The sequence below is a fragment of the Psammomys obesus genome, unplaced genomic scaffold (genome assembly GCF_907164565.1).
Source record: "Psammomys obesus unplaced genomic scaffold, mPsaObe1.curated_primary_1811, whole genome shotgun sequence".
NCBI classification, from domain to species: Eukaryota; Metazoa; Chordata; class Mammalia; order Rodentia; family Muridae; genus Psammomys; species Psammomys obesus.
The window spans coordinates 2,926,088-2,938,920 of record NW_026596039.1 but is presented as its reverse complement, the minus strand read 5'-3'; the positions used below and the strand labels follow the sequence as shown (position 1 = coordinate 2,938,920).

The 12,833-nt window shown below is 43.8% G+C and overlaps 1 protein-coding gene across 2 annotated transcripts in view; it reads left to right on the top strand.

Moving 5' to 3' along the window:
* The window catches only part of Jhy (junctional cadherin complex regulator), a 60,311-nt gene extending 51,158 nt beyond the window's left edge, over positions 1–9,153 (top strand). Inside the window, exons 7-9 of one of the 2 annotated variants that reach the window (XM_055622146.1) lie at positions 5,806–5,886; positions 6,631–6,759; positions 8,706–9,153. In XM_055622146.1, the coding sequence (XP_055478121.1) occupies positions 5,806–5,886; positions 6,631–6,759; positions 8,706–8,903 (408 nt within the window). In that variant the 3' untranslated portion in view covers positions 8,904–9,153. The remainder of the gene's footprint in view (positions 1–5,805; positions 5,887–6,630; positions 6,760–8,705) is intronic. The other variant, XM_055622145.1, reaches the window with a different exon arrangement.
* The last annotated feature ends 3,680 nt before the right edge of the window (positions 9,154–12,833 follow it).

Below are 12,833 nucleotides of genomic sequence, written 5' to 3'. Positions count from 1 at the left end.
TTCTGTAAGAGGACAGGCTGAACGAGCAGAGAAGCGAGGAGTGAGCCAGTGAGCAGCCCCCCTCTGGAGTAACAGAGACACTAGGAGATGGGGCTGGACCAAGGACTTTGGGATGTCTAAATCTACCCGCTTCCTCCCAACCCAGCTGCTGGGAACTCAGTTCAAAAGCTGTTGTTTTGAACAGCAGGAATGTTTTCTTCCGAGAAGCTGTGTTTGTCTAAAATTTTGTCACTGTCCACTCCTAGTTCCTCAGCACCAGAGATTCCTCTTGGTACATATCCCATCTCAGCTCCACAGCAAAACATCCAGGCCTGTCAGTGGTCTGAGTTGCTCTCCATCGTGGCAGCTGGTTTTTACTGAATTCTTTATCTAGGGTTGGGGTCAAAAGGTGGTCAGTACTTTTGTGCAATTCAATCTCTTTATTTACTTATTTATTTTAAATTCTCAGGAAGATCACTTGCTTCAGGGTGGAATACTGTTCTCGTTTTTCGTTACTATAATAAAATACAAGAGGCAGGTTATTTTATGAAGAAGTTGATTTAGCTCACGGTTCTGAGGCATGGAAAATGTGCCTATTCGCTTTGCACTGGAAGGCCCCACTTCCACTGAGTTTCAGGAATCACTGGTCTCTTCTTTTCCCAGAGAAGCATCCTTACATGGCTGCTGGGCTCACATCAGACTGGGAAGTGGACATTATATGCATTATTTCCATGGAGATATGCCGTCAGCCTTTGCACCCACCGCTTTCTGTCAGTGTGGAGACTGCCCGCTCACTCCAGAGCTTAGATGTCACAAAGGCTTGAGAATTAGACAAACACAACCTCTTGGAAGAGAACTTTCCTGTTGCTGAAAACAACAGCTTTTGAACTGAGTTCCCAGTGGCTGGGTTGGGAGGAAATGGGTAGATTCAGAGATTGCAAAGTCCTTGGCCCGACCCATCTGCTAGTGTCTCTATGACTCTGGAGGGGTACTGTTCACTGGCGTGCTCCTCACTGCTTGCTCAACCTGCTTTCTTATAGAACCCAGGACCCCCTGCCCAGGGCTGGCCTCACCCACATGGGCTAAGCCCTCTCTCATCAATCGCTAATTAAGAAAGTGCCCTACTGTCTTGCCTACAGCCCCATCTTATGGGGGCATTTTCTCAACTGAGGAGTTACTGGCTTGCCCCAGTCCCTGATTCCTCATAGGAACAATCAGAATCATTCATTCTTTTTTTTTTTTTTTTTTAGGTGTGGTAAACGAAATAATATAAGATAACCTCAGCTTATTCCCTAGCAAACATTATACACCAGTTAGATGCCATTTCCTTTTCCTTCCTCTTCACAAATTGAGTTCATGTTGAGCTGAGAAAGGACGGAGGAAAATGTTCTGGTGAAAGGATGTAGCACCAGGACTCTAAAGACCATGGAAAGGTGGGAAGAGCAGAGACGATTTTCTGTTCCTGACCACCCCTCCCCGATTTCTTCGAGGGAGGCTGCAATCCATACACATCCATTTTCTCAGCCCAGTGCCTTCCGTCTACATGTGACGAACACACAGGAACCCTCTTTGTCCCTTAAGCCCTTCCAGAAGCTGAAGTGACTTAGAACTGAGTGATTTGTATAGGACAGCAGGTAGTCCGGGCACCAGACAGAGGGGGTCATTATCCACGTCACGCCCATTTGCTGGCCACGTCAAATCTCCTGGTTTCCAAGGGAATCACCCTGGATCACGGTAAAAATTTTGAGGATTTGTAAAGATAATAGGCCCGGGGCCCCCTTCCTTTTCTGGCAGTGCCGCTGAGAGTGATTTCAGAATACAAGGCCTTGTCCACGTCATTAAATCCAGGCTCAAGACTAAGAAATTAACCAGTACACGGGATTCCAAATTATCAAAACATACTTCTGCTGTCTCTGGCCACCACTGCATAGAGTTCCCTGGCAGATGAGGAGGGTTGAGACTCTGTAATTAACTTGTGTTTGTTGCCACAGACAATCTGGAGCTTGCTGCCTGGCTGCCCCTGAGAAGAGCTTTATTCGGATTAAGTCTAGTGACCACAGAGCACATATCCTTGGCTCGCCGCTCCCCCACACCCAAGGCCTTGTTTCTATCTCGTTTTCAGTAACTTTCAGTCACGCATCTGAGAATAGGCGTGCAGTCTGTCTCCCCGCCCCCGGCAGGTGGCAACAGTTCCGAAAGGAGACAAGTCCTCACAGACCAGTGTCATCTCAGTTCGGGCGTCCTCGTTGTGGTGCACAGTGAGGGTCACACACGGTGCGTGAGAGGATCATGAATGACTAGGAGAAACCTCATCCCCAGGAAAGCCCTATGCAGCCTCTGACTGGGCAAGGCCAGTAAATGTCAGCGAGTATGTGGCTTTGTTTGTTTGCTTGTTTTTGCTTTTGTTTTTGTTTTTTGGTTGCTTGGTTGCTTGGTTGGTTTGGGAATTTTTTTTTGAGACAGGGTCTCACTCACTTTCTAGCCCAAGTTAACTCATGGTGGTCCTCCTGCCTCAACCTACCATGTGTTAGTAGTACAGCTGAAAGCCACCGAACCTTGAGTTTGTGTGAACTTTATACAAAGACAGGTGTCGAATGGGCTTACAATTTGTTGTTGAGAACATGCCTCTGTAGTCTAATGTTTGATCCCTGTGTTCAGAGACTCAACAGGATTGGCGGTGCTGATTTCTTATAAGCGTCATTGTCGTGATCACCATCATTATCATCACTGTCCCCAGCATCATGGTTTTTGGCATTGTGCTGCTTTTTAGTCTTTTAGTAACCAAAAGAGAAGTAAATGAAGATAACATCTAAGGATTGTAAAAGAATATTGAAGAAGCATAAAGTAGCTTAGCTGCCTAGGGCTAGACTTCTGGGGACTGGGCAAGGCAAGGAAGGGTAGACGGGTATTAGAAGTTTTTTGTTGTTTTGGTTTTGGTTTTTTTTTTGTTTTTTTTTTTTTTCAGAATGATGAAAATGTTGTACAATTAGATGGGGCAATGCTTACAAATTTGTTGACTGTCCTAAAAACCACTGAATTAGACAGCTCTAAATGAGTGACTTCTGTGGTATGAGAATTACCTCTCAACAATGCTATTAAGACTTTAGATGAAGAGAGATCAAACAGAATTACAGCACTGAGCTCTTCCTGATTACTTGTTCCAAATTTAAGCAGATCCAAGATTCTCACTGCCAGTCACCTGGAACAAACTCCCCCAGGCGCCACCCCTATCCCCTGAGAAATGTCACTGTGCTGTGGGCAGCTCATCCTGTAAAGGGGCCAGCAGCCATGGGGGTGGCCCATTTGGACCACTTGCTCTCCCTTCGTGTCTGTATGGAGTACTAGGCCCTTGGCTTTGGGTTTTTTGTTGTTGCTGTTGTTATTTTTTTTACACTAACCTTGGTGCTTACGGAAGTTGCTGGTGAGAAGCATGGCTGAAGCTCAACACACAATTATCCATGCTTCCTGGCACGTCCTTTGTGGTAGCATGATTAAAAGTTAAGCTGCACCAGGCTAAGGATGAGGTTCCTGCCCACTGATCATTTCTTTCTCATCATCTTTGGACAAATTGGATTTATGGCTTGAATATGAGTGGTGGTTTATTTGGATTTAAAAAAAAAAAAAAACTTTTCTGTCTTTTTTTTTTTTTTAGTTTGGCAACTAGATCACAATTTAGTGATTTTTGAAACAGTGACACACATGGCACATGTGAAAAGACTGGGTTTGTAGTCATGAGCATAGGTTGTCTTCAGTTCACTCAATTATTAAAAAATAACTGAAGAGTTAAAAGTGTGATAATACCCCACGTGTAACCAAGCTTTGAAAAAAAAGAGTCATCTTATCACTCCAAGATTACAGAGCCAGAGCCAGCCCCATCCTCCCTCTAAAAAAAAAAGAAAGAAAGCTGCAAACAAATACAGAACAGACCGGAAGCAGATGAGCAGATGCGGTACTTGTAATCTTGTCAATGACTGTTTTCCTAGAGTTATAATTTTGGAATGCCCCTCGATAGGCAGTAACTCCCCTGTCTAAGTGTAAAAAGCGAGAGAAGTTTTAATGATTTCAGAGTAAAGCTTCCTTAAAATAGAATCTGACCTTCCCTTGCGTTTTAGACTCAGATGCACTAAGAGAGTTTGACCATAAACATTTAACATCGTAACGGAGCCAGTTCTGTTTACAGAGCCTTAATCCTTGGAGTGCAGAAGGGTTGCACCTATGTGGCACATTATTTTGCTCCTCTGAATACTGACACTGGAGCCCTGGGTGTGCTGGGAATATTGCTTTCCCTAATGGTGGCAGGCTGACCAGCAATTTCAAAACCATGGCTTCATTCTTCTTTCATACAGCTAACCCAGAGGTAGGCAGTTGCTGACACTGAGGTTTCCACAGCTCAAAACATCAGAGCCAAGAATTGTGTGATTCTCCTGTTTCTCCCCTGCCTGAAGAGTGCCACTCCAGCTTCCAGGAATACCATCCACTCTGGGGGTGGGGATAAAAATAAAAATGAGACGGGAGGGGCCGTGCCAGCCTGAATAAAAGCCTCCAAACGTGAGTGCTACCCACCAAACTCAGTCATAGCTCACAGGCCAGAGCTCTGTGCTGGGGAGACTGGGTTCTGGAAACAGCGCACCCGTTCTGAATGGAACAGACTTTTCTAAGTCATTTGTAACATCAGAAGGATTCTCCAAGTACTGCTTACGTCATGTCAGGTATTAGGGACCCGAGAGGAAAGCCTGCAGGCAGTGGGTGCAGGTTACGAGCTGATACTACCCTTTATATAAGGAGTAGGGGCGCCTTAGGCTGTGACCTCCACAGCATGGATGCCCGCAGGTGATAACGGACAACTAGCTGCAGTGGCCTTGGGGGCTTCTACAGTGGGAGGGGTCAAGGAAAAAGCCAGTGCAGCACCGTAAGCAGAAAGCACATCAGGATGGCTGACACGTGTGCACAGTTCATTCCTAGATTGAGTTACACAAGGTAATTCGATCTGATTTGATAAAGCGGTTCCATTCATCTGGTAACCACTGCCAAACTCTCTCAGAAAAGGCTCAGCACATACGCAGCCCATCAGGATGGCATGGTGCTCAGTGGTTAGAGCACTGGCTGCTCTTACAGAGGACCCGGTTCGGTTCCAGCACCCGCAGAGTAGCTCACAGCCATCTGAGATCTGATGCCCTTTTCTGACTTCTTCCAAAACCACACTCACAGAACACAGCGAATTTCTCAGTGGGTCCTGCCAAGACTCAAATGCTTTTTTTTTTTTTTGTATTATCAATGAATGACAGTTGTTTTTCATCCTTAAAATGATCCGTTATTCCAATAATGAACTGTAAAAATTTCAAGTTGCAGTCTCATTGTTTGTCTTCTGAGGTGTCTGTGAAAGGCAGGATTCACCTCACTGGACAGGGACTTTCCAAATCTCTGTATTAACTGCTATTTGTGAGGAGTCATTTGCTTATGCAAACTGCTCAAGACTGGACATCATGTAACAGCTGCAGGGGAGAGTTGCATTGTACATGCTTCGGTTAAAAATGTTAACCAAAGAGCAAATTATTACCTTGAAATTGCTTATTATTTCAGAATTTCAATTTTTTTTTTTAAATCTCAGAAGTGAAAAAGTCAAAACACATTAGCTAACCAACAACACATACCCAATAGACTCCGATCAGTCACTACCATGAAAACATCACCATTGCCATGAAATGTCCTCGTCCTCCCGCCTCCCACCAGGGCTTCTGGCCCTCACTGACCTTCCTTCCTAAGCCCCTATGACTTGGAAGGGATGCCGATCCTTCAGAGGACCCATTTCTGTGGTTGTGTTTTCAGAGTTCCAAGCTGAAAGGTTATCAGAAAAGAGACGTGAAGCTTGGAGGCCTCGGACCCGACTTTGAGTCTGTTAGAGACAAAGTAAGTGGCACGTGGCATTCTCAGCCTTGGTATTCTCGGCCCGTCCTTGGCAATGTGGGGGAAAGATGCCCCCAGCATCACATGCCAGTGCAGCCCTCTGGCACCGAGGAGACACCCACCCCTCAGAAACAGCCGGGCTGACATAATAGAATCCCGGGTACTCCTGCTGCAAAATAAAAAAAAAACAACATTCATAGCCTGTGTTATTTTATGCCCTGCCTTTCAGTTAGGTTTGAAAGCCTCCCCCAGAAGAGTGGGGCCCATGAGTGTGCGAAGGGATGCGTGTGCCGTGTGGTTGGTTGTTGGTCTCCCTGATAGAGTTGTCTTGATAACTTTGAAGTGGCTACAGAGAAGACACTTAGGCCTCCAGTTCTCCAACCCCTAGGAAGTGCATCCACTTTACTCTCTTTCCTCTAGTGAAAGGAGATCTTCATTTAATGTGTTTGAACTGCAGTTGCACTCAGGAATAAAAAGAGTATAGTTCAAAGTTGGAAGCAAAAATGAAAATAAATTGGGTAAATGCAACAAAGAAGAGGCTGAATAGGATTTAGCCACTGTTAAGAGAACGCTGGGAGTGCTGCTACACTCACAGCAGCTTCTCCGGGGAAATGTTAACCAGTTCACTGCTGCCACCTCACACAGGTCACCCTCCTTCTGAGCCAGCCACCCACCCACCTCCATAAAACCAATGTCACTGAAAGAATTAGCAGCGGTCAGCTCACTACACCCCTCTTCTCTGAGCAGATGCAAAAATTGATGCAGCAAAAAGAATATGCAAGGCAAGTCAAGGAAAACAACATGAAGACCCTGTCTGTTCTGTCCAAAGTACAGTCAGAAAAACCTGAGAGTAAATCGGCGATTTCTCGGCAGAAGGTAAGAAGTTCGCATCGGGCATTTATCGCTTCAGTCAGAATCAAAGGGCCACTTTGGTTACCTCCTCGCCTCAGAAGATGTGTTTGGAGCACAGGAGACATTTAACAATAGCTGTTCCTGCACTTAGATGTTATCCACAAATACCGGTGTAAGCACACACATGGGTCAGTATGCTGTCTTAATTTTGTCAGGCATAGAAATAACGAAGTGGTTTCTCAGCAGGAACCTTCGGCCTGAATCAACTATAGGTTTCATTCTCTATCATTAAATAACCTTAAAGGGAATTAGCATCCTCTTACTGTTCACGTCAAACAAATCAATTTCTCATTGTTTAAGTTCATTTCTCTATACTTTTCCAGAGGGATCGTGTGGGTTCCTCTGGTTTAAAAAAAAAAAAAAAAAAAAAAAAGATTTAAAATTTCAGAATGCCCTGCTCTCAGATGCCATGTCACAAAGAAAGAGTCAGGATGTGAATGGAATGTTTGCTGTGGAGACCCTCCGCCGCTTGCTGCCTCCGCTGATTTGGTCGTTGCTGTACAGCCCTGGGGACCCCGGCAGGAGGAAAACGCGATGTACTGGCGCCGTTAGGAGCGTGCGCTGCGTGCTGTCTTTCACCGGCCGTCACATTAATTCTTCCTCAGACCTTGACGACTTCATCTTCCTCACTGAGTGTCCATTTCTTTCTCTCCCCAACCAATTACATTTTCATGAAGATGTCTGCAATGCAGAGCTACTGGGAATTCTCATAGCCTTCTCTTACAGGCATTCAGAATGTGAACCTTTTTCATGTTTTCGGTTTGGGGTTTCTTTTTTCCTTTCTGATACTTAAAAATACTATCCATTCCCATTTCGTATGACAATAAATTCTTATTAAAATACAAAGTTTCAGCTAGGCAGTGTGGTGCACTGCATGCCTTTAATCCCAGCAGTCAGGAGGCTGAGGCAGGTAGATCTCTGTAAATTTAGGGCCAGCCCGGTCTACATTGTGAGTTTCAAGGCAGCCAGAGCTACATAGAGAAACCCTGTCTCAAAAAAAAAAAAGGTGGAGAGGGGGGACTCAAGATAAAATCACTCACTGTTTTCATAGAGAACCCATGGAGTAGCTGTCAACCATCTGTAACTTCAGTTCCAGAGGAACTGAACAGTTCCAATGCTCTCTTCTGACATCTGAGGGCACCGGGCATCTATGTGGTACACAGACATGCAGGCAGGTAAAGCAGTCATACACGTAAATAAATCTAACAATAAAAGCTTAACATGCAGAACTAATATAAATCATCCTTAATTCTCTCTCTTTCTTCCCCTCTTCCCTTCCTCCTCCCCAGCCCCTCCTCAACCCAAACAGAACCCAGAGTCATGTGCATGTAGGCAAAGACTGACTCTGTCATTGAACAGCATCCCTCGTCTGACTGGTCTCATTTTTATCATAACTGAACCTTTAAAGCTTGGCACCAATTTTAAAAAACATACACTTTTTAGTATCTATTCTTTTCCTTCAAAGAACAAATGGATATAATGAGCAGAGTTCAGTTTTCATCAACTACAAGTAATGTCTCCAGTCTCCAATTACAAGTTCTCTCTGGGTAGAAAGGCTTGTATAATTCTTTTAGAAGTTTGGTTTCCAACAAGACTCTCAGAAAGCTGCCAGATTAAGCACATGAGAAATCTGTTCACAGACATTTAAAAGAATCTTTGTCATGGTAAAAACATCCAAATAACACAACAGCTGTCCATATCCCTTTCCAGCTACATTTTGCTCCATGGCATGTTCTTTAGTAACTGACTTATTTCATTTAAATTATGCGTTAATAATGTGTTATCTGCATTTTCCATTTGATTGCCATTTCTGCCCACATTATAGGCACTGTCTTCATCTATATCAGTCTATAACATAAGACTAACTTCTCACTTTAAATGAAGTTTTTCTCTTTTTTTCTCCCCCTTAGGCTTTGGAATATGCTAAGACCATCCCCAAACCCAAACCGCCAAATCTGGTTGACCAAGCAGCAAAGAAGAACAAGAACACGAGGAACAGTAAAAAAGAAGGACTCTTACCAGACATTTCCCTGCTGGAGATCCTGCGGAGCAGGCACGAGCGAGAAAAGCAGGCCGTGGCTGCTTTCAAAGTCCTTCACATTGTCTAGACAGCGTTCGGGGGAGCGGGGGGCATCAAAAATGTGATCAAAGGAACACAGAGGGAAAAAAAAAAAACTAACAATTCCGTCTACACTGAGCGGTGACCTGGCATGGTCAACTGCCTGCCTGCCACCCTTGCCTGCCCTATGCAAAAGTTAAAGTGGGGCCCAGTCGGCACTGGTGGCAGGTTTAACCTTCTGGAAAGAAAAATGCATGGAATTATTTATGTTTCAAATCTGTTAGAATTTGGGCCGGTAAAAGGCTAGACAATAAAGCCTTCAGTTTTATATTGGATCCTCTGATTTGTTTAAACCACCTCTGGCCCTTCTTTACACATGATGGAAATTTACAAGTACTGCCGAGTAAATTTGTCTCCTTGTCTTTCTCCAACTCCCCTGAGACAGAGTATACGTACTTCAGTTTTTCCTAAAATGAGTTTGGCTGACCTCGTCACTGAGGTAACATATCCAAAATAATACTTTCGCTTTCAAGTTTCAAAAATGCCTTACATGGAAAGCTGAAAAGCTGAAGATACAGCTAGACGTGCATATTGAAATAGGAAAAAATAATCCTAATTCCATTCCAACAGGGCACTCAGACTAAGGCATTAATCACGCATCCCACAAGTGTAGGGAAACCCACCTCAGATCACTCTATGGTCAAAGCCACTGACCTCACGTCTGTCAATTTACTGAGCTTCTTTCCATGATTGTGGTTATCTTGAAATGTTATCAAATCCATGTGCTTCAGAGTTTATGAATGTAAATATTCATACTCAATTTTTATTGTTCTCTTTTGAAGCATTACTGAGATTCTCAGTGTTAAAAGTATGAAAGAGCCAGGAGTGGTCGCATGTGTTTGTAATCTCAGCACGCGGGAAGTTGAGGCAGAGAGGGTGGGGTGTACGTCAAGGTGGAGGCTGGTGATAAATAGTGATGGTCTGCCTCAAAACAACAACAACAGGTCTACTAAAGGAGTCACATTTTACCTCCCTGCTGGACATTTCATCCTTTGATGAGTATGTCCAGAAATGGGTCATTTTAACAACCTGGAGCAAATCTATGCATGTGGCATGTGGATTAGCTTTGGAAATTCACTTTAATGCCAGGCAGTGGTGGCACACGCTTTTAATCCCAGCACTTGGGAGGTAGAGGCAGGCCAGTCTCTTAGTTCCAGGGCAGCCAAGGCTACACAGAGAAACCCTGTCTCAAAAAAAAAAAAAAAAAAAAAAAAAGAAATCGACCTTGAAGTTGTTTGTGTGCTACATGTGTCATGATAGGTACAGCGCTGCCTGCATGAAGCCTCCTCTTAAAGCGGAAAGTAGAGCTGATGGTCAAGAAATCCATTTGTTTGTGGACGAGGCATGTTATTATGGATGCCAAATCTACCACCTCCACATTTACCTTCAAAAGCCCATGCTCAGCTGGAGCAGGTGAAGTGAGTTGGCAGACTGCAAATGCCATCTGACAGGATTCCCCAAGACCAGGCTTTACCACCCAGCACATAAGACCCCAGGACAGTGGTTCACAACCTGTGGATCCTGACCCCCCTGGAGTTGTGTATCTGATATCCTTCATATCAAGTATTTACATTATAATTCATAACAGTAGCAAAGTTACAGTTATGAAGTAACAACAAAATAATTTTATGGTCAGGGGTCACCCCAACATGAGGAACTGAATTAAAGGGTCTAAGCAATAGGAAGGTTGAGATCCACTGTCCTAGGACATCAGAATTCCTTACTCAGAGCCTACAGAAATAAAATAGTTGCTCTAAGTTTGAGGTTGAAGTCAAAGAATGAATCCTATGGGCCTTCCTGTGTCCTCAAACCATCCCACAGTGCCCACATCCAGTGCGATGTCACTAAGCTACCATGGTCCAGACACAGAGGAGCCAGTACAGTGAAGGACAAATGCTTTTATATCCTTTACATTGCACGATATTAATTTCATAAACCTAAGTGATTATTTTTATAACATTTGTTTCAGGAACTCAAAAAAAAAAAAAAAAAGAGAACTGCCCATTGGAAGGCAGCCATGTGCGCCACACCTGGCAGCCTGAGCTCAACCCCTGACGCCCAAGGTGGAAGGAAATTGACTCCTGAATGTTGCCCTCTGACCACATGTATGTTAGGACATGAGTGTACACACACACACACACACACACACACACACACACACACATACACACACACTGAGTAAATAAACAAACTGAAAATACCATAACCTAGGAAATCCTTGAGTTTTGAAAAAACAAGGCAGTTGGTTACTAGAATGAAAGAACAGAATCAAGGAAGGAAGAAAGGAAGCAGGCAAGAAAACGAAGGAAGGAAGGAAGGAAGGAAGGAGGGAGGGAGGGAGGGAGGGAGGGAAGGAAGGAAGGAAGGAAGGAAGGAAGGAAGGAAGGAAGGAAGGAGGCAAGAAAACAAAGAAGGAAGGAAGGAGGCAAGAAAACAAGGAAGGAAGGAAGGAAGGAAGGAAGGAAGGAAGGAAGGAAGGAAGGAAGGAAGGAAGGAAGGAAGGAAGGAAGAAGTTCAGACTTGAGTAACATCATGAGGAAGGCGGCAAGGGGTTTGGGAAGGAGGATGCATTTGACCAGATGTTATATGAGCATATGAAAGGCATAGGATAATTTTGCCTGGTCTCTGTGAGCTGGTTCAGATAAAGGCCCTTTAAGTCATGCATTCTCCCCATTACAGCCTTCTTTTTCTTTTTACAGTGCTTTTTCCATCTTAAGTTTCAACAAGAGCATCCTCTTACATGGAGTCTTTTTTTTTTTTTTTTTTTTTTTTTACAAGTAGCTGAATTTAATGACAGCTGTCTTCTTGATATTGTTTTGTGTAGTAAGGAGTCTCTTGGGTCTTATCCAGGAACCAAGTCAAGAAAAGACAATATTGAGGAGCAAAATGAAAGGTAAGCCTTGCAAAGGCAATGATGCCTAATGGGTCCAATTGGGGCTTATTATTGGTTAATGAATCATTGTCAAAACATCACAGCAAGCACGAGCGTGCACAGTCTCATCTACAGTGAGAAAGTGTCTCTTCATCCCAACAGTTATTAACTGGGAGTTGTCTGAAAACACGTTCAGTAATTACAACAACACTGGAGCTAATTGAGAACTTTGAGTTGACAGCAAACAGCCGACAACCGCAGACTCGGTCAACTCAGGCGGGGTTTCTTTTCTAATTACTTACTGAAAAATAGCAGGGAAGGAAATTGAATTTGGGTGTCAGTCTGCAGATACCAAGTTTAGCTAAATCTCCCTAAGTTGTTATTTGTATATACATACATATCATGTACATAATCATTATATATAAAATTATGACATTAGAAGTAGCCTTTGAAAACAGGAACTTTTTAAAGAAACAAGTTACAATTGCTATCCCCGGTATCGTCTTTTTAGTATAACTGTTACCTAGTGTGGCGAAAGCATAGATATATGCACTTCAGCCAACACACAGGTGTTCAGAGGCACGGGGCATCTCGTCTCTAGGGCGCGGTATGGTTTTGTAGTTTCTGTTTCCAGTGTGCGGAAACACACAGAGAAATGCAAGTGCTCCATCTGCCTCTCCTGTTATTTTCCCAGGAAGGAAAGGATTGAAAACTGTACCAACAAAGTGAAGTCTCTGCTTTGGGGCAGATTTTGTTGCTCCACGGTGCTCACTCTACACCAGTGATTATAAGAAGTTGTCTATAACATCAAAGAAAACAAAACTATTTCTATACTATAAAGGGAAAATTAAGGGGAAACGTGTACTCTTTGTAAAGTTACGTTTAAAGAGAAAAAAAAAAAGAGTTACATTTAGGGCCAGGGAAGATGGCTCAGTTCCTAAATTGAGGTCTGAGTTTGGATCCCCAGGACCCACACACCAGTAAGCCTGGCACTGTCATGTGACAGAGCCCTGGAGGTCAACAGCCAGCCAGTCCGGCAGAGTCAAA